The following is a 21,468-nucleotide window of genomic DNA, read 5'->3' as shown; positions in this document are numbered from 1 at the left end:
AGAGGCCACAATGCCCAGAAGTGACTCCAAGTCTAATCATGAGATACCTTCTTTTTTCTGTGGGTTGTGTCCCAAGCAACAACATCACTGTCAAGCAGCATCTCTTTGTTTTGGGTGCATGAGGTAAGAAGAGGTTCAGTGTGAGATAAACTTCAAGTGGACAGGAAGGGTGAGGCCATGGGAAAAATATGAAATTACACTTCTGTTCAGAGCTTACTCTGCTACCACAAAATATTTACAGGGATCTAATTGCATAAAATATATTGTTGATAGCTTTTCAGCCCACAAATCTAATTTTCACAAGTGTTTTAAAAGCAAAGGTGATACAAATTTAGCAAAATGCTCAAAATACATTTACATCCCCCCAAAAGGTACTCTAATGAAAAATAGTGAGCGACCTGTTTCCTTATCAAAAATAATTCCTTTTGTAGAAATAGCATTCGAAATACTTGAAGGAATTTGACAAGATTGTTCTTTCACACCTTAGGTAAATGCCACATAGCTTGCATACACTTGGTTCTGCTAGTCTCTGTTTTTACTTCTGGAATATTCTCTTCATATGACCTTACTGGATAATTTTTGCTTATAGTTGAATGATATCTTACAAAAAAAAAAAAAAAACAAAACAAAACAAAAAAAACAACCAAACAAAACAAAAATCCACCACAACAAAAAAAACCCACAACTTAAAAACCATAGAAGTGGCTAAACTAGTGTGTGGTTTTATTTAGTCTGACTTAACATCTGTCTGATCTGTTTTTCTGGAAATGTTAAAGCTGGACAAAGATCACAATGTAGTAGATCCTGCTTGTTGCTCTCAGGCAAAGCTTGTTTATTTAGCTGATCATTCTTGTGGAGTCCATGCAGGTATAAACGGTGACTGGAAATTACCGACCCATGAGTCATGACTGTGGAAATGAAGCAGTACAGTATCAACCTTTGCAGTGCTCAGGCTGAAATTTGAGGTGTGTGTCTGGCTCCTCTTCTTTCTCTCTCCCCGGCTATCAGCAAATCCTCTGGGTACCACTATTAAAATGCAATTCAAAATATGACTGACGGCTTGCATTGCTACCACTTTTAACCCCTCTGGCCCAAATTACCAAGGATTATTGCAGTAGCCTTTGAACTGTAGAGAGAAGTGACAGGAGAATGTAAAACTGGCCAGTGGAAGATGGCTACATTGCTCTCCATTCCTTTATTCAGGGGGGGTAGATGGAGTCCAAACTTCTGTTAAAATATTTGATTGTAAGAGAAGAAATCCACTTAGCTAATTTACACAAAAGAGGGAGGGATGTATAGTAAGTAGATGGTGGTATAAGGAAGACCACTGGGAAGTGAGTGGCATGTTGGGAATGGAGATACTGTTTTCTGCCTGCCTGGAGTCAATGGTGTGATAGTGGCTGCCCCTCAGACGCATGTGGCATGGACATTCAAAGCTTCTGTATCCGAGAAGCAAAGTAAACCACCCAGCCTCGCCTCCATTTGACTCCAAAGTTCAGCCCACCTGGGAGCGTCATAATTCAATTCCAAATTCCCAGAATTTTTATTCCTGGGCTTGGGTTGGTTTCAGATTCCCACCTCTGATTCTGCGAGCTGGGAACAGTATTCCCTGACTAAAAACAGTCACTCAGGGCTCATTGTCTTGACAAGATCTAAGAAACACTTTCCAAAAAAGGAGTCTGAACTCATTAACATCTATGCTGCAACTGGCAAATAATTTAAATTCAATACTCTGTTAAAACATGCTGTGAACCAGTTACTGTCACACTTATAACTCTTTGGGACTTCATAAACTGAAGTTGAGTCAATAAAAATGAATGTTAGTCATTGATGCAGATGTCACTTACTTCCCAGAAAGTCTGCCAATAAACAAACAAACAAACAAACAAAGTACTTGAAGGTTATCTCAACCAACGCCAAGCTGTCTCTGCATATAGCTTTCATTCAGCTGCCTCTGTACATAATCTCCATTAATCTGGTGAATATTAAATCTGATAATGAAGATTCGCAGGTTCAGAAATGTATACCTTTCTGGATTTTAGCATTCCATGTTTCATAATGTAATGGACTGTCTTTCTTGTGTGTGTTTAGATTTCTTTTTGCTTTGTGTCAAGTCTGTCAGTATTGCTATGTGTCACCCAGGTTGAGCTAAATGCAATCCACTTATTGGTAAGTTGGCAGTGGTCTGCTATACATATAATACCCGGTTCTAGTTCATTCTTCAATAAGTAGGTAAGAAAAATTTCCATTTGAGAAGGAAACCATCATTTGCCTGAAGGCATAGAGCTATTGAACTGCTTGAAGTCAACATATTGATTCATTCATCAGGACGAAACACAAACTTTGCTGAGAAATTACTACAGGTAAAATTAGATCCCTTCTGCTAAAAATTAAACCAAACTATAAATTACTAAATGTAGCAGAATATTATTTTAAGGTGCGTTACTTCTGCTTATATTGCATTTGTTTAACTCTGTGAAGCTGTGTTACTGTGCCTGTCTAAAACACCTGATGGTCTAATAAAGAGTTGGCCAATAGTAAGGCAGGAGAAAGGATAGGCAGGGTTGGCTGGCAGAGAGGTTAATAGAAGAAAGCTGGGAAGAGAGATGGGAGAGGACTCCAGGGGCCAGCCACCCAGCTACACAACCAGCTAGCCATGGAGTAAGAGCCATGGAGTACAGAAGTCAGAGAATGAGAAAAGCCCAGAGGCAAAAGGTAGATGGGATAAGTTAAGGAAAGCTGGCCAGAAACTAAGCCAAGCTAAGGCCAGGCATTCATAATTAAGAATAAGCCTCTGTGAGTAATTTATTTGGGAGCTGGGTGGTGGGCCCCCCAAAAAGAGTAAAAAACAAACAACAACTAAAGTCTTAGTCTAGGCTAAATTTTCAGAAATTTTACACTTATTTATTAAAATTTTCTATCTTAATTTTTTAAAACAGCCATCAGTTGAAATTGATTTATAAGAAGCCTCAGCAGGAGCTGGCAAGATAGTGCAGTAGTTGAAGGTGCATGCCATCAAGTCACAACCCAAGGTCAACCCATCCCCAGACCCACAAAGAGGAAGAGTGAACCAACCCCAGAAGATTGCCCTCCAACTACTTTGTCCATGTTCTGTATATGTGAGTACTCACCTCACTCCAAAATACACACACAGGGAAAAATAAACATAATGTAAAACAGAAAGAAAAGGAGTCTGAGGATACATCATTTTATCTTTGTTATTATAACACTAACCATTTAAATGCCCCAATATTTCTTACTAAATGGATTTCTGGATATGTTCCACTGTCCTGTAATATCATAAAACAGATCTACATTCACCTTCAATTCTAGGACTCTTCTGGATTGGTGTTGTGGGAATGGCAGGATGAATTCAGAATCTGATGAGATTGCTAAGGTATAGAGATCAAAGCAATAACTCTATAGCAAAAACAGGGGCCTGACCTAACCCGGTGACCTCAGGTTTTCATCTCAGAGACCCCCATGGACCAAGAAATTAACCTTCTTGGAGGGCAACAGTGGGCTAAGTAACGTAGCACTAACATTTTTGTTCTTCCCCACCCCTATTTAGGTGATTGATCTCATTTCTACACATGAAGTAACTCACATGATGAATTTGTTTCTGAGGTAAATAAATGAATTTGCCCAACTTTGCAGAGATGACCAGGGGCTGGATTGGAACTTCTGTCAGGCATATGGAAGCCAGAAATCTTTTGCTACATCACAGGGCCTCTGGACAGAAAATTGTGGTCTCCCTTGAGTTTTGTAATTCAGTGATGATTTTTCTCAACAATTTTATTCTAAACCTAGGTGGGCAAGCATATCATAAAATTTAAGGGTGTGATTTACCTGTTCTGTAAATTCCTCTGTAGGATCATTTGGACTTTTAAGGAAACTATGGAGGTAGTTCAATTTTTAAAAGCCTCCCTTGAGCCACCCTTGGGAAGTTCTCCTCTCCTTGATTCCTAGGATCACTGCCTGCTCAGCATAAGATGGCTATCCCCATTTCCAGGCCTTCCCTGATTAATTCAATGTCCCTCCTCAGCCCTCCACCGCTGAAATCATACGATTTTGATTTTACATTTGGTTATGTAATGTCGTCCCCTTGACACAGCAACAAATTTGTTGAAGAGAAGTATTGCGTTTTTTAAGCCCTTTGTGCCCAATATAATGTGTCAAATTGGACAAAATGTGTTTCAAAAAACATTAACTCCCCACCCCCATCCCAAACAAAACAGAACAAAACAAAAACCAAAGCGTGGAGCCACTCAGAACTAGTTTAGGAAAGTCTTCAAATTTGTTTTATTCCGTCCCCTCCCTTTGATGAATTAAGTTCCTATTTCAACAAGTATGAAACTACAAAGCAAAGTTTTAGAAGTTCCAAGTGGAAGGCATCTTCTTGGACCACAGAACTCCAGAGAACCACACTTCCCGAAATGCCTTGAGCCCCAAACCTAATTGGTTTGCTGACTATTCTTGAAGGCAGGTTCTATCTGCTCATAGGCCAATGCGGTGAGGAGACTGAGAAAGTAGCCAATCACAAGGCAAAGGGAGGCGCCTCTGATTTTGGTGCGGAACTAACAAACCCTGGTAGCATTTGCGTTTTTGTTTTTTTGTTTTTGTTTTTTGTTTTTTCCTAGTCGGGGCGGGGTCTTAGTAAGACTAAGACTGGTCTTTCGCTGAGACCCTTGACTCTACAGAATCTGGTCTTCCTGCGTTTCTCCCCTTCTGATTATCCACCCCCACCACCTCTGCTTGTAGAAAGCACTGGCCAGAAGGATTCCTCTCTCCGCCCTCAGCACCAATTTCTCTCCACCGCTGCAAACTTGAACCACTCCTCTTCTCGTCTCTTAGCACTCGGGGAGACACTGGCGGGGCGATCTGAGCAAGAATTTCACCTCCCTCTCCGGTCTGATGATCAGAGAGGCTCCAAGGGGGCTGTCGGTTGGCAAATCAAACTGGCCGGTAGACAGGACTTTGTAACCAGGAGTGGCGAGGAGTGCTGGCCGCCACCCACTCCGCTTGCCGAACAGATTCGGGGTGGTGGGTGACCGAGGTCGAGATTGGCGTTGGAATTCTTCCCCTTAGGGGGACCGATCCCAGTCTAGCCACCACCGGTCCCCCTCATTTTACCTCCAGCAACACCTTCATGAAGGAGGCTGGGCTTCTTCTCCCTTTGGGTGTCTCCTAGCTGTCATCTCGCCACTGACATAATCGTTGCCTGGACGCTCCCTGGCGAGCCCAGATTACAAAGCCACCTGAAAGCACACAGCGGGAGCTTGAGTGACAGGACTTGGAGGTGCGGGCCTCGGAGCCCGCGGGTCCGCCAGCCAGCTGCTGCCCCGGCCCTCGGCGGCGGCGGCGGCGGCGGAGGATGATTTAAGCCGCGGGCCGGGGGCGGGGGTGGCGGCGCGCATGCGCACCGGGCAGCCCGCTCCGCGGAGGCCCAGCTGCCGCCACCGCCGCGGCCGGCGCTGGAACCGCGGCTCGCCGCCTGCTCGGCCGGGCGTTGGGGGGCCGGGGACCGAGGCTTCCGGGAGGTGACAGCGAGCGGCCGGGCGGCCGGGGAGAGAGCGGCAGGCGGGGTCGGGGACCGGCTCCGGGTACCCGGGCCATGCGGGCCGGGCGGCTGCGCTGAGCGGGAGGGCCGAGCCCGGGACGCGCCGAGGGACTGCGGGGCCGCGGGGCCATGGATGCGGCGGCAGCGGCGCGGGACGGCGGGAGCCCGGCCGCCACCAGGTGAGGAGGCGGCGTCGGGCGCCACTGCAGCCGCGGCGGCCTCGGAGGAAGAGGGCTCGCCGCCGCCGCCGCCGCCGCGCGCCCGTCGTCGCAGCCCTTCCTGTTGGGATTATCTCCTGCTCTCCGCTCCTTCGCACTCCGCGATCGAAGCCGCCGCTGGGCTTCAGCTGCTCGGACTCCTTCCCACCCGGTGCCTCCGCTCGCCGGGGCCTCGAGGAGACAGGACCCCCCTTGGGCAGCGAGACCATGAGGAAATTCAACATCAGGAAGGTGCTGGACGGCCTGACCGCAGGCTCGTCCTCGGCCTCGCAACAGCAGCAACAGCAGCAGCACCCGCCGGGGAACCGGGAACCCGAGATCCAGGAGACGCTCCAGTCCGAACACTTCCAACTGTGCAAGGTGAAGGGAGCGCGCAGCCCCCGCCGAGCTGTCTTGGGAAGATTGGGGTCGTTTGAGGGGGCCGCTGGGCAGTACCTGGGAGCGCGAGGGCAGAGCGCGCCAATAGAGCTCAGAGCTCCAGGAAGGCGCCCCCCACCCTTGACAGACGTGCCTTGCCGGGGGATTTTGGACAGATCCCCTACTTCTTTTAGTCAATGTCTTTCCCTTTTCATAAAAAGCAATCATTTCAAGGCAATCCAGGCATACTCCCTCCTTGTTTTTAATTCCCATCCAGACACTGGTAACAATGGTGTGGGGATACTTTTATATTCGCGCATATTTTATTATCTTCCACTGACGTCGAAATTTTCCAGCAGTGTGTGATGAACGCCTTGTGGGCAAGGCAAACCTGTTCAACCAGATCTTTTTGCGCATCACTTTTTAGAATGCGGGCGAGCGGCTCACCACCTGAAGTAGCTTGTTCGTTTAAAAAGTTAGTGCGGAGATTTTTTTGGCTGTGAATGGCACGGTGATTGCTACAAGGTCCTGTAATTCAGAAAGAATGATGCAGCGGATTAATTCCCAGATGCTCAATGAGAAAAGCACAGGAGCCTCCGTATCCAGACGTGCCTGCCTCATAGATAGCCATTCGGTCCTTCCTGTGTCGGGGGCTTACAAGCCTGCGTACAATTTTTGTTCTTATGTCCTAAAATTATTCCAGACTTAATAGGAAATTGCAAAATTATTATTGCATCCATTTCCATTCTTAGAGTTGCAGATGTTGATATTGAGGTTGATGCTTCTTTGGCTAAACCCTTCAAATTAGTTTCGTGACAACTTTTCCTTAGAAATCCCTCCTTTAGCATTCAAATAAAGCTACGATTTGGGTGATTTCCCTTCAAACGCAACACGAATCACCTTTTTTTTTTTGCAAGGATTTTACAGAATTTTGAACCACTACAGACTTAAGTAACGTGTCGCGTCAAACAGAATCGTATCCGCTATTCATAGGAAACTGCCCTCTATGGAGTTAGCAGCATTGTAGCAAAGCAGGAGTTTAAGTAGATTTGTGCTTCTGGCTCTGTGATCCTTAGGATAGACTCCACCCTCCAACCCCCAGCTCCCCCTTAAAGTGATAAGTCCCTGTGTGTGCGCTGTGTCAAGTGTAGTTGGTTCCAAGTCTAATGCCCCTGTGGGCTGTTCTGTTTTCGGATTTTGCCTGCTGCCTTGGTTCCTGTGATGTCACTGTGCATCCCCAGACTGTTCGCCATGGATTCCCCTATCAGCCCTCAGCCCTGGCCTTTGATCCCGTACAGAAGATCCTGGCAGTAGGAACTCAGACTGGTGCTTTAAGACTGTATCCTTTCTTGAATTTAAAAAAAAAAAAAGAAAGAAAGAAAAAAGGAAAAGAAATGTTTTTGTTTGCTTGCTTTATCATCCCCAGCCCTTCTGTATTGCTCATTAATCCTGTATTTCCTCTTCAGGTCTGTATTATAAGAAATCATGTGGTGCTGGCTTTCCCTTATTATAGCTGTGTTTAGGTGGTATGCTGTAAGAAGGATGGCTCTGGGGTCTCAGCAGTTCCTAAACATGAATCAAAACATCAGTCTAAAGTTTGTTGTAGTATCTGCTTTTTTTTTTTTTTTTTTTTTTTTTTTGGATGGCTCCAAGATCCTGAGGGGAATACAATTGCGTGTATTAGGGGATTAATGCCCAGTGCCGACAGGTAAAGTTCAAAGACCAAAGTAGCCTGAGTCCAGTGCACCGGCAGCTGCTTGTGACATGCTGTTTATAGTGGGTGTTGAACTTAACTGTCTAGCGGTCGCATGAATTAGAAGCGGGATTTGAATTTGATTTGTTTTTTCCACATGTCCACCCAGATAAAAGCATGAAGCTGTGACACCTTATCAAACTAGTCTTCGATACATAAGAAGGGCTGGTATTTCTAGATTTCAGGGCCTTGTTTTGGAAAATACATAGACATAAATGTGCTGTGGTGACAGACTTTTCCTTTTGTTGTGTGCGGCAAAAGCTACGAAGTACATTAGCATGTAGAGAAATCATTTTTTTTTTCTTGATTGTATGTGAATTCTATAGCTTCGACATAGGCATCTTTCAGATTCTTCACAAGGATTTTTTCAAGAACATCTTTTTGGTCTGAACCATGAAGACTTTCCCACTTCCTCTTTTATGCTGTTTAACTTCAAATAAAATGTGCAATTGCTTTCACTCTGACATTTAAACATACCTGGCTAGCCCATTATTGAGATGCTATGCCGGTAATAAACCGGCCAGCCACCGGTGATCTCACTGGACGTTATTATTGACAAGAGGAAAGGGGGGGGGGTGGGAGGGGCTGGGCTTATTCTATTTACAGGTCAGGTTTTTCAGCATTTGATTTAAACATGAGCCAGGAATTTCACTTCCGATCTTTTCAGACATTTCAGAGGTGTTCTTTCTGGCATCAGAATACGCCTCACGTTGAACTCTGAGGATGCTGCTATCTTGGGAGCATGACGGGCTTTCAGACGGGCCTGCCTCTAATGGTAAAGCCTCAAGTTGGTGGTTTCTGCAGCGTGCACAGGCTGCTTTTGGCCAGATGGCTAAACTGTTGAGACTAGAATATCCTTTGACTTCAATTGCTTAGTTGTTTTTATTTTTACAAAGGCATCTTATTTTAGTCTTGCAATGATAGGAATAGTTAATTTTCTCAATGTTCAGGGAAATTCAGTTTCAGGACCACAGGTCATTGTTCTAGAAGGACTGTTTGGAACTGAAATATTTTTCCCTCCAACAAAAGAATTCTGTTATGTGACTGAAGTGGGGGGGGGCAGGAAATTAATGTAATCAGTTACTTTTAGATTATTTTTATTTCCTTTTGAAGAATTTTTTTTCTTCCTGTTTTCTTTGGCCTCAACAGTTTTATTATATAACTTTTTAACAGCCTTTTGATATTTAATTATATGTGCCACTAGCAAGACCGACTTCGTAAAGCAGTTGCAGTTATTTGTCTTACAAATATCTTAAACTCCAATTTACATAATTAGCAAGTGGACCCAACAGAACAATTAACATGCCGGGCCTGTGGTAATCGCTAGTTCAAAGGATCAGGTGTCCAAAATGATCACTCCCATGAGCATTTGGGCTTATATATCTCCTTATAGTTAAATATTAGGGAGTGAAAGTGGTCCTGTGGTTACAGTGACCCTGTCCTTTTCTTCAGAACTCCTTGCTGTTTTGAGAATGAAATCCTGAGAGCTCTTTACCTGGTCTCTTCTGCTTTTCCCTTTTAGAGCTTTGCTCCCACACTCCACGTTGGCAAACTGGCTTGCCTGGCAGCGCTCCCCTGCCTCCCCCCAGCCCCCAGTCATTCCTTCTGTGGGGGGAAAGTGCCGGATGAGCCTAGAGCTTTGCTTGCTGTGGTTCTGATGTATAGAAAGCGACAGAGACCTTTCTACAAGTTTAACACGTATATTAGATTTTTTTGTTCTGTTAATTTTTTTTTTGAAACTGGACAGATATCTAAGTGTATGCATTCTAATTTTAGAACTCCGTATTGGTTTAACTCACATGTTTGTTACAGGCCTGCCTATTATCGTGTTTGTTCTGGTTTCCTCTTCTAACTGGTTTCTTCCAGGCCTTCTGTGCACTGTCATTTTAGACTTTTTATTCTCTAGACTATATTTTCCCAAAAAGGTGTTTTAGGGAAGAAGAATACTTCTAAATCAAATGTCCTTTGATTAATTATATAGCAAAAAACAAACAAACAAACATACTTTCTTAAGTGGGATTGGGCTTTGGGGATTCCAAATGCAAGCATAGCCTGTTTGTTAATGGGATACATAAATGGTGGCAGTGTAGTCTAAGTTGACTGGCTTACATGGACTTGAAAGCAAAACACATCCAAAAGGCTGATCGAGCAAGCCATATCTCATATCTAATGGTTACATCTAAGGGTAGTGAAAATTGAGTCCTTAATGAATAGCTAACCAATATTGAGGCAAAATAGCTAATCTATTTATTGCATTAATGTTCAACACATGATGGATGATACCATTTTGTTTCGTCAACCTTCTTGGTCTCTGAAGAGGACTTGAGGTTGCCATGTGTTTACTGATAAGAAACAGGAAAACACAATCTTATGTAGCAGGTCATATAATAGTGATATAATTTGTCTTCCATTATTTGCCACAGGGAAATAAATAACATTTGATTTTTATGAGTAATCTAGATATCAAGTTTGGAAAGGGAGGCCATGCTAAAGAACGGAGGCATTTTAACCCATAGTGCTGTTGTCCTTTCTAGACTCTGGGTCACAAGTGTAATTGCTTCATCTTAAGTTATCATGGCCTTGATCATACTTTAACATTAAGTTTTATCTATGAACAGTGGGGGTATTAAAATTGAGGCATTTTATTGTTACGATTTAAAGGACTAAGGAAAAATAGAACTTCAGATTTACTCAATGTGCAGTAAGAGAGGAAACTCAGATAACCTCCTTTATTGTACTCTTGACTCGTGCACAGTCCAGGTACTGGGCAGCCTGTTTTGATGAGGTGAAGTCTTGCATACAGGGTTACAGAATGGTGTCTGTATTTGGAAGCCCATTTAATAAGACTTCACAAAGCCTTAAACAAATATCAGATTATAGACTGTGTGGCCTGAGCTCCAGTTCTTGCCTGTTCTCTTTTTCAACATTTTTTAATGATTTATTTATTCTTATTTTTATGTGCATTAGTGTTTTGCCTGCATGTATGTCTGTGTGAGGGTGTCAGATCCCCTGGAACTGGAGTTGTGAGCTACCATGTGGGTCCTGGGAATTGAACCTCGGTCCTCAGCCAGTGCTCTCAACAGCTGAGTCATCTCTCAATCCCATTCTTGCCTGTTTTTCAACAAGGAATTCATCTTTCTCTTTAAAATTAAGGTGCTGTGTTTCAATGATTCGTTCAAAGGCAGTTCTGTGATTTCAGATTCCTGTGTGTCTAGGCGAGTAATTCAAAAGAAATGAATATATGGCCTTCCTAAAGGCTTCTAGTTCTAATCAAAGGGCAGGAACTAGTCAAACCTTGCAGTTAGAAACCTGTATAGAGATTCACTGTCTTTAGAGAGATTCTAGATTAAATTCCTAGCCCTTGATCACCATTTCTGCACATTGGTAGATAAGGATGCACAGTGATAGTATGAAGATTCAGAAAAGTTGTGATAGGGAAAACTGTGGGTGTAACCGCGGTATAGGAAATGATAGCAGATTGAGGGAATGTTGGGGAAAACTTCTGATTGGAATAATGATCCTAATTGAGTCGAGAGTAGAAACAAGCTAATGAGAGGGCTGGGAAGATAGCTCCGTTAGTAAAGAGATTGCTCTGCCAGCATAGACACCCATGTGTACGCCAGGAACAGTGGTGTGTTCTTGGCGTTGTAGTGCTGGGGAGGTAACTGGGCAGCCTAGGAAAATGGGTGAAGTTCAGGTCCCAGTGAGAGTCACTGTCTCAAAAAACAAGGTGGACGGCTTTTGAGGTTGGCCTAGAGGCTGTATGTGTGGACACACATGTGAACCTGCACACACCACATAATGTACACAGACACACACACACACACACACACACACACACACACACACACACACACACACACGGCAATAGAATTTTAGCCTGGAGCTGCTTTTGCACCAGCAGTCATTGAAGGTATTTGACAGGAAGAAAGTATGGTTCATGTGCATTTGTTGGGTCAGGCAACAGTATCATGGATGAAAGAACAAGGGGAACTTCATGGGTCACCATAATCATGGAGTCAGTAACATGGACCCCAAACAGATGTGTCAGAATGGGCACTGGAAAGGGCCGTGGCTGCTTTCTATGAAATCTCGGGGAGTGAGTCAGGATGAAAGTGCCCAGGGAACTACAGAACAGAAAAGGATGAATGTTGATCTGGAAAATGTTGATCTGGAAATTATGACACTTTCTACTTTACTGCAGTGCCGTTCTCAGAAGGCAGTCTGGGCTGCTGCTTTTAGCATGAGAATTTGATTTAGTTTTATGTTTAAATGAAACTAAGATAGATATTGTGAATTTTATAATTGATGATGTAGAGTGATGAAAAGCTGTTTAGCGTTTGGGATTTGTTTGGTGTTTCTCAGTAGTTGGTAGTGGATTGGACAGTTTAATTCTGTGAGTTTGTTCAGGACACTGAGAAAATTTAAAACTGGTTCTCACCTACTAAATGTCAGTGTCAGCTTTTCAGTCAGTGTGACAGCTCCAGGCACCTGCTTCGGGCGTATCTGGCTGCAAATCACTCTCCTTAGCCTCGGCTTTCCATTAGTTAAAAAGGAGTCAGTAACCCACCTCCTGAGATTGTCAGGGTTCGGGACAAGTAAAAGTGTAGCTGTTGAGGCTGCAGAGTATTTGCTGGTGACTGCCATTATTATGAGAGTTCTCTGTCGTTTTGATTTTCAGGTTGTGTACTCATGTGTTCCTCAAATGCTACATGAGAAACAGCTCAGTGCCAGGCTTTAGAACGGCCTCCGTTTCATTAGTTCTGTAGCTGATATAATCTTTGGAAAAAAAGTTCTTGAAAATAACTGGGTCTTGCTTTAATTTTGCCCCTTGTTGCAATGTTATGGATGTGGATGTTTGCCTACACGTATTTGTGCACTGTTTGCATGCCTGGAGGCCAGAAGAGGCAGGCAGACAGTGTGAGCCACTGTGTAGGCGGAACTGAACCCAAGTCTGGAAGAGCAGCTAGTACTCTGAATCTGTGAGCCATGTGTCCAGCCCAGTTCTGCCTTTTAAATGGCTGTACTCTTCTCAACTGTAAGTTCACACAATTACAAATAAATATGAGATATAAATAGCGTACATAAAAGTTCTTGCACATAGTAATTACTAAACTAATATGTAATGGTTTTATACTTATAAGATAGCATTTAGAATGTTTGACTTCCCTACTTATTAATGTTATTTTTCATAACACAATTACACTACTGAAATAAAGATTTGGGAAAGACTCTTGGTTTGAAATAATGAAATTAACTAGTTGAAATGAACTAGTTGACGAATAGCCACACTTCCATCCTGTCTTCCCTTTGCAGGGCTGTGTTTATTCCTAAGGGGGCTCTTGTCATTGGGAACAGAGCTGTGGAGGAAAAGTAAGCAACGACACACACACTCACATCTCAGGTCTGCTCCCTGTTAAAGAGCACTTGGCGTCAACGGAAGAGCGAGCCCATGTTAGCTGTGAGGCATGGTTCTCAGCACACTTCATAAAGAAGCAAGAAGTTGGGCTGTCTGGAAACAGATTTGCAGTGAGGGTTTTTTTTTGTTTGTTTGTTTGTTTTGTTTTTGGTGTGTGTGTGTGTGTGTGTGTGTGTGTGTGTGATGAGAAATAAAACATGAAAGTATATGGGCTTGAAAAAAACCTGTTAAATATGGGAAAATCAAGTCTGTGCTTTATAAAGCTACTTTGCTCTAAGTAAAATGGTACATTTTTTTCTGATAGTCTCTGTTTCCCATTTGAGTTTTAGTATAATTCTTTTTGAAATTACTGTTGTTATTCTAAAGGAGTAAAATAAATTCTGGAAGAATCACCTTATTATTAGATTAGTGCTCAGTCTTAAGACTGATGTATGTTAGGTGAACTGAAATCTCAGTGTATTGGTTCCCTTGGCTGGGGATGAGGAATTGGAGAATGGTGGTCTTGAAGAGTCCTCCTTGAACTGTGGTGCTGTGGTTTCTTTCTCTGTGGAAGGCTTGGGGTTCTTTGGACTGTGTTTGCCTATAGTGATCAGGTTAACTATTGTGAGTGCCTGTCACACAGGATGAAGAATTTGACTCCATCCTGTTGTGGTTTGCCTTGTTTTGTGTCCCCTAAATACATTCATAATCCTTCAGTAGATGCATAAGTGTTTGCAGAAGAGATCAGGAAGGTGCATGTGAGTCAAGCCAGCATTATGCTGGATCCTGACTTGACAGATACACTGAACATTTGCAAAGTTTGCCTTGCTTTTTTTTTGGTATTAATAATTGAGACGTAAATTTACTTTAAAAACAGTAAGTTCTAATTACACATTTTTTTTTTTTTCTTTTGAGGCTGAGTCTCACCATGTAACTCTGACTAGCTTGGAACTCTCTGTGTTGTGTGGCCTAGAACTCAAAGACCTGTCTGCCTCTGCTTAAAAGTGTTGGGATTAAAGATGTGCACCAATAGGCCTCATGGTTTTGCTATTTAGTATGGAGACTGTCTTTCTTGAATTGCTGGTATAGAATTTGTTCTAAATTTGGTAATAATAGAGTAACTTGGAAAGCTAATTACTTTTACTGTACATGTGTATGTATAACTGGACTGCAGGGTAGCATTAAGTAGAAGGTAATCTTTGGTGGGTGTGCAGTTAATGTGGCTTTAATGGAATGCAATGGAAGAGGCACATTATTTACAAAAGGACAGTTTGTTATCAGACTGTTAGTATTGATTTTTTAACGGTACTTTAATAAGCGTTCTCTGACCTGATTGGCACATAGCATCCTCAGAATACATATATTTAGCATTGTGGGATTACAGATTAAGGGACTAGCTTTGATTTAACCTGTAAGTTTCACCCTGTGCTACCTTTTGGATTTGAATACTTTTGTAAAGATAGAGCTTGAGCCCAATATATGCTATGAAGCTTCTGAGGGAGCAACCAGAGTTATCATTGATGTAATTTTTGTTTTGTTTTAAATTGGGTAGGGTGCCAGGTAGCCTAGGCCGCCTGCCCTTGAACTCCAAATCCTCCTGTCTCTGCCTCATATTTTCTACGCTGAAGTATGCTTGTGCCGCTACACATGGCTCTGTCCCCTCCCTCTTAAAATGTTGGTTTTTTATAAGAATTAATAAAATTGTAATCATAAAAGATTGCCAGAAAGTACTTGAATTGCCCCTTCCTATAGACACATGTAAGCTAGATTATTTACAGAAATGGCGATGTGATGCCTTCTGAGTTCCATTTCCTGTAAAGGTAGTCTGAACCTCTTGTAGGAAAAAAGGCAAAGTGGGAATATCTGCGTATGTTTTCCATTTTAATATTTTTGTAGAGTTTAGATACATGGCAGTCATCCAGTTTCAGATTTAGTAATTCTGATTGCTTTAAGTTTTAGTTTTCCTTATTTTTATTTTAAAGAAATTGTAGTACTAATTCTGCTTACCACATGTCTTTTTTTCTTCTGGCTATGGGTGGAGAGCAAGTTTAAGAGATGCTTGGAGATGGGGACACAGTTGGTGACATGGGCTACTGCTCAGTGTTCCACAATGGGCATTGTGATTATGTTTAGTAAGTGCTTAACCAAGAACATTCTTTTCATTGTTTACATAATTCTTATGTTTAAAAGCTTAGAATTCCTGTCACATGTGTATATGTATATATATGTTTTTTTTCACCTGATTTCATGCTATCTGTAGGCACCTTTTTATTCAGCATTAAAATCTAAGTTTCCACATTTCATTTTTTTTTTTTTCTTGTTTTTCGAGACAGGTTTCTCTGTGTAGTTTTGGTGCCTGTTCTGGATCTTGCTCTGTGGACCAGGCTGGCCTCGAACTCACAGAGATCTGCCTCGCGCTGCCTCCCGAGTGCTGGGATTAAAGGTGTGCACCACCACTGCCCGGCTTCTACATTTCATTCTTTAAATAATATAAATATATATGTATGTATATAAATATATACATATATATTATTTAAATATATATATGAATTACATGTCTAAAAAGTTATCAGTGTTACTGTATGCGAGAAGTTGTAGAATAATTCAAAACACAACATATTAAAACCAGTCAGTATCATGATGTTTATCTGGGGCCCAGAAATGAGACAGTATTCAGTGTACAGTTTACCAAATCAAGACAGAGGGAACATGCAGAACTCTCCACAGTCAATTCAATATGTTCACTAGTTATTACTAAGTCTGTGTATGTGTGCTTGTACACACATATTAAAAGTAATATCTGTCCCTGCTTCAGGAGGCAGCAGCAGTTGCTGTAGAGGGCTAACTAGTATGGTTGGGGGGGGGCATATGGTCTTTGTAATAAATACTAACTCTACCTGCATGCAACACATAATGTGCCATAGACAGTTTGTAAAGACGGGGGGGGGGGGGGAGGGGTATGTTTCAATAAAACTTCTCTTCCAAAATCAGGCAGCAGGTGGTAGATTTGGTTTATAGGGAAAGTTTGTAACATGCTGCTTTGATTGACCAGTCTGCCTTACTTCTAAAGCAGGCATGTGGAGGGATCTGCAGGTCAGAGTTACTGCTGACATTTTTATATTTAAGCTACGTAAATTTTACTGTTATGCCAGTTGACATGAAAACTTTTGTAATTAATTAGCCATTTTTAAAAAGAATCAGTAATTTCTTAGCAATACTTAGTATTCCGTATACAGAGTTGAATTGTTTACAGAAGTGCTTTTCAACACTAAGAAGGGCCTTCATGATCTTCCCATTGAATTATAATTAGGATAATAACAAAGCTCTATTTTTTTTTTTAGCTGTCCTTTGGGAATAGCTCTGCACTCAACTGTGTCCTTACAGCATCCAACCTGTATTTTACCTCTCATTTTTAGTTAAATGATGTTTTGGGGAGTTAATATTTTCATTCCTATAATAAACACAGATGGATATACTTTCAGATGTATAGCTCTAAAGGTTAAAAAAAAAGAATGAGAACATCTTACTAAAATATCATGACGCCTCAGGTGTATGCAACCTTTTATTAGACATACCTTTCACTTATGATAGAAAACAATCGGAAAAATGAATACAGTATTGAAAAGCAAAAATTCACTCATAGGCTCCTAGAAGCAAATTCAGGCACTTCGGTATCTCTTGAGAATCCAGTATGTTATATACATACCTCCATGAAAGAAAGCATATGGTCCATTAATTGGCAACAAAAGTTGTAGCTACTTTTTAAAAAGATATTTTATAGAAGCTCTCTGCATCATTTCTCAATAGTAAATGTAGATGTACATTCAGAAAAATCACAATTTCTCCTTACTTCCCTTTTTCCAGATGGTATTAATCCTTTTTGAAGGGTATGTATTTTGTGTGCATTGAAAAATGGCCACATTCTGAGCATATTTATGTACATTTCTTTGTGGTAAGTTTTACTACATAGTAATCTACACAGTAAATGAGATTCTCTTATGGTGGAGAGAATGAAAACTTTTAAGTAAATAGCTGGTAATTTTGATTTATATTATTCTTCATTTGAAAAATGAGTTTTGTTTTTTTTTTTTTCAATATGTGATGTAAATTGCAGCATAGAACCAGTCCTACAACTTCTGTGGTCATTATCAAATAATTTTTTCCACTGGTTGCTTTTCTTATAGCCTTTGATCCTGTTTCCCTTTTGAATAAGTGTCAGCTGGGACTTTTGAAGCTTTTGCTGATGAGATCCTCTATTGAAGAATGATTAATCCTAGTCCATGAAAGAGCATGTTTCCCCTTAAGAGCGGTGCCTCTGTCTCCATTGCTAGAATGCTTGCCCACGAGAGTCGACATTTGGGGACATCAGCTACTGCAATCCTTCCTGCTAGTGGGCTTCACTTCATGTGTGTGTCTTCTCTTTCTGTCCTCTGCAGAGAAGACAAAGGGAAAACATGTTGAAATGCCCTTCTCCATCTACCAATGCCATGGGCTACGTTTTCCATTAGGTGTTATGTTTTTCTGGTAAAATTAACTTTGCTTCTTTGTTTTTGTTTTGTGATTCTAGCTAACCTCAGATTCAGGATGTAGATTAGTCTGGCCTTGAACTGACAAAGACCCACTTGCCTCTGCCTCCCACGTCCTGGGATTAAAAGTATGCTCCACCACACAAGGCCCACTTTAATATTCTTAGAAAAACATACAAACAGAACCTGTAGATAGCTGAGTATGGATGCTCGGAACATTGGAGCATCTAATAAATAATCCATTGTCTGAGTATACCATGGCGTTTGTCCAGTCAGAGGGCTTCTGGACGTCTGCAGGATATTTTTAGTAAAGTTTTGTTCAGGATGTAAAGTTTGTTTCTGTTTGTATAGATCTGTTTTTATACCCTCTTTCTGATCCATTGATCTGTGTATTCTATACCAGTACTACACCCTTGTGATTACTATTGCTTGTAGATGTAACCGTCTTATTAAAATAGAAACACAGAGCCAAATGCAGAGTTGAAAGCCCAAGAGGTCAGAGCAATAGCTAAGAGCTAAAAACCCTTTCTTACCCTTCACTGCTGCTGCTGTCCTTCCCCTCAGAAAGAGGCCTACTTCCTGTGTGTCTGTCTTTTTTATTGACTTTCTGTTCTGCCTTCTCATTGGTTGTAAACCCAACCACATGACCTCCTCGTCACTGCCTATCTATACAGACCTCCAGGTCTTCTATGGTTGGTATTGAGATTAAAGGTGTGTGTCTCCATGCTGGCTGTATCCTTGAACACACAGAGATCCGAATAGCTCTGCCTCCCAAGTGCTGGGATTAAAGGCGTGCGCCACCACCGCCCGGCTCCTGCTATGGCTTGCTATTAGTTCTGACTGCCAGGCAACTTTATTTATTAAAATACAAATAAAATCACATTTCAGTACAAATAAAATATCACCGTAATTGCTTTATAGTAACTCTTGAAGTCTGATAATGGCAAAACTCTTTTGGTATAATTTTATATATTTTACTCTCCACATAAACCTTACGATGATTTTGTTAATATTCATAAAATAGCTCAAAGGGGGATTACATTGAATCTTTAGATCACAAAAGTTGACCTATTAATATTACTTATAGTTTATATCCACTAATATGAAATATTTCTTCACTGACTTACTTTTACTTAAATTCTTTGAGGAGAATTTTGTAATCTTCCTCATATAGATTGTATAAATTTTCAGTATCTAATTCATTTTTGGGGTGTGTGTGTGTATGAATGAAACTTTGTCTTTAATTTGAAATTCCACTTGTTAGTGTTCAGGGCAAGTGCTCCACAGTGTTGCGCTGATCATGTATTAACAGCAGCTTCTTCTGTCCAAATGTTTATACAGGTGATGATGTCATCTGTGAGCGTATTCCTCCTGATGTGTTTTCTTATTATTAGCAAGGAATTCTGGTGCAGTGATAAAGGGGTGATCAGAGTGTGTTTAAATCCCCAGAACACAGTCTGCCTTTGCAGTTCCTGTCCTGTGTGAGTTGGAGAAGAATGAGTAATCTGTTGTTATTGGGTGAAGTAGCCTATACATATTGATTATTATCATTTGATCTGTTTAATTGTGTGTAGGGGCTGTGGGGTGTAGGTCAGAAGTCTACGCTAGGTGTCCTGTGTTGCTGTTGGCCTGATTTTTAAAGCCCGGGTTTCGCCATGAATCTTGAGTTCATCCATTTGGCAAGACTCTCTGGCTATCAGGCTCCTGGGATCTGCCTGTCTCTACCTCTGTTGTGCTGGGTTTCTCTTACTTGAGAACTGGGACACCAAGAGTACTCCACTCTCTGAGCTGTCTCCAGCTCTTGCACAGCCTGTTTCTGATGAAAGTGTGCTGCAGGTCTTGAGTTGTTACATGTAGCTGATCCACCTCTGGTCTTCACCGTTCTTACAGTTTTTACCTTACGTAGTTTACTGTGTAACTGTCCATAGTATTATTACTATTCATGAAGAATTGGCTTCGTTACCTTATTTAAAGTCCATTTTGATCCCTCCGAGTTCGGCTATGTCTGAAATTAATATGGCCAGTCCCACTTTGTTTGATGATTTATAGAATGTTATACCTTTCTTCATTCATTTACTTTTGATTTATATGTGTCTTTGTATGTAAAGCTGATTTCTCTCTTGACAAAATAAACAAAAAATAAAGCAGATTGTAGACAACAAAGAGCTGAATCTTGTCCTCCATCTTCCCTTCCTATCCTCATATGAGTCTGCTCTTTTTAATTGGTGCAGTTAGATCACTGATGTTCAGAACTGAATTAGTATCTACCATATTTGTTAATGTTTTCTCTTTTTTCATTTATTTATGCCCACTGCCTTTCCTTCCTTTGATCTATTGTAACACATGCTATCTTCATGAGTCTTGTTTATTTTTGCTTGTGATGGATTTCCCCAAAGTCATTGTTAGCTTCCAGGGAGAAAGGACTGTATAGTAGCCTCCTTTTTCTTTTTCTGTATCCTTGCCATTTGACGACTTAAAAGTAGCATTGCTACTTGGTCATACAGATTTAAGACAATTGTGATTAAACAAGAACAATCAGATAAAAGTCAGCCTAGCAGAATACCGAGAACAGGCAGCTCTCTCTGCAAAGGAGCCGTCAAGTGCAGTCCTGCGGAATAAGGGGAGTAAATGAGTAGTTGGGTCTGTAACTGAGGAGCTGATTGAGATAACTTACTGTTGCAAACCAGCTGGGAGCTCGCTCAGCCTTTTATATTCATGGCCCTTACTTTTGATCCTGCTTTCCATCTTCTACTTTTTATACTTCCTATGAGTTTAGTTATGCGTTTTACAATATATGGCTCCTTTCTTTCCTCCACTGTTTAACAGGTCTTTCTTTTTTCCTTTCCTTTTTTTTTTCTTTTTAAACATTTTGTAGCAGTTACTCTAGATCATTGATTCTTTAGTTTATTAATGCTGTGACCCTTTAATACAGTTTCTCATGTGGTGTTTCCCAACCATGAAATTATTTTTATTGCTGCTTCATAACTGTAATTTTGCTACTGTTATGAATTATAATGTAAATATATAATATGTAGGATATCTGATATCTGTGAAAGGGTCATTTGACTCCCAAAAGGGTAGTGAACCATAGGTTGAGAACTAATGCCCTAAATAGTGAAATATAATCCGAGTTCATTTTCAGAGAACACCATGTAGATTCATAGGTCCTATGAGCATCTTAAGATAAAAATCTTATTCTTATATCTCTTCTATTGTTGCTGACAGTCATTTTACATATAAATAAACATGCATAATTGGATATAGTATTGCTATTATTTTGAACAAATTATCACCTATTGAATCTATTTAAAAATAAATTTTTATTTCTCTTTGTTTCTTCCCCTAATGTTTTTCCTATTTGCAGATCTGAATTTATGACCTATTTAATTTTCTATTTCTCTCTAAAATAACCTTTAAAACTTTTCTGTCAAGACAGATGACTAGCAGTAAACTACGGCAGTTGTTCTTTGATTGAATCTTTAACTCTTCCTCATATAGAGCTCTGGTTTCATGGTTTTGGGGACTCGTCTCATCTCCCATATACTTTAAATACTTCAGTATTCTTTCTTTGTTTGCATGGTCTCTGAGAAGTGAGATACAGTTTTTATCCTCATTGTAAACAAAATTATTGTTCGCCTTCAATTTTCTGTAATTTG

The 21,468-nt window shown here is 41.1% G+C and overlaps 1 protein-coding gene across 4 annotated transcripts in view; it reads left to right on the top strand.

The window, feature by feature from the left end:
• The first annotated feature begins 5,868 nt into the window (after nt 1-5,868).
• Nucleotides 5,869-21,468, top strand: part of Stxbp5 (syntaxin binding protein 5) — a 136,034-nt gene continuing 120,434 nt past the window's right edge. For 2 of the 4 annotated variants that reach the window (XM_028861099.2, XM_028861092.2), the window contains exons 1-2: nt 5,869-6,138; nt 7,377-7,474. In XM_028861099.2, coding sequence (XP_028716932.1) covers nt 5,986-6,138; nt 7,377-7,474 — 251 coding nt within the window. In that variant the 5' untranslated portion in view covers nt 5,869-5,985. The remainder of the gene's footprint in view (nt 6,139-7,376; nt 7,475-21,468) is intronic. The other 2 variants (XM_028861104.2, XM_028861096.2) reach the window with 1 other exon arrangement.

This window comes from Peromyscus leucopus, chromosome 8a, assembly GCF_004664715.2.
Source record: "Peromyscus leucopus breed LL Stock chromosome 8a, UCI_PerLeu_2.1, whole genome shotgun sequence".
NCBI lineage: Eukaryota > Metazoa > Chordata > Mammalia > Rodentia > Cricetidae > Peromyscus > Peromyscus leucopus.
The sequence above is the reverse complement of the archived record's forward strand: the minus strand, read 5'-3'. Positions and strand labels throughout refer to the sequence as shown.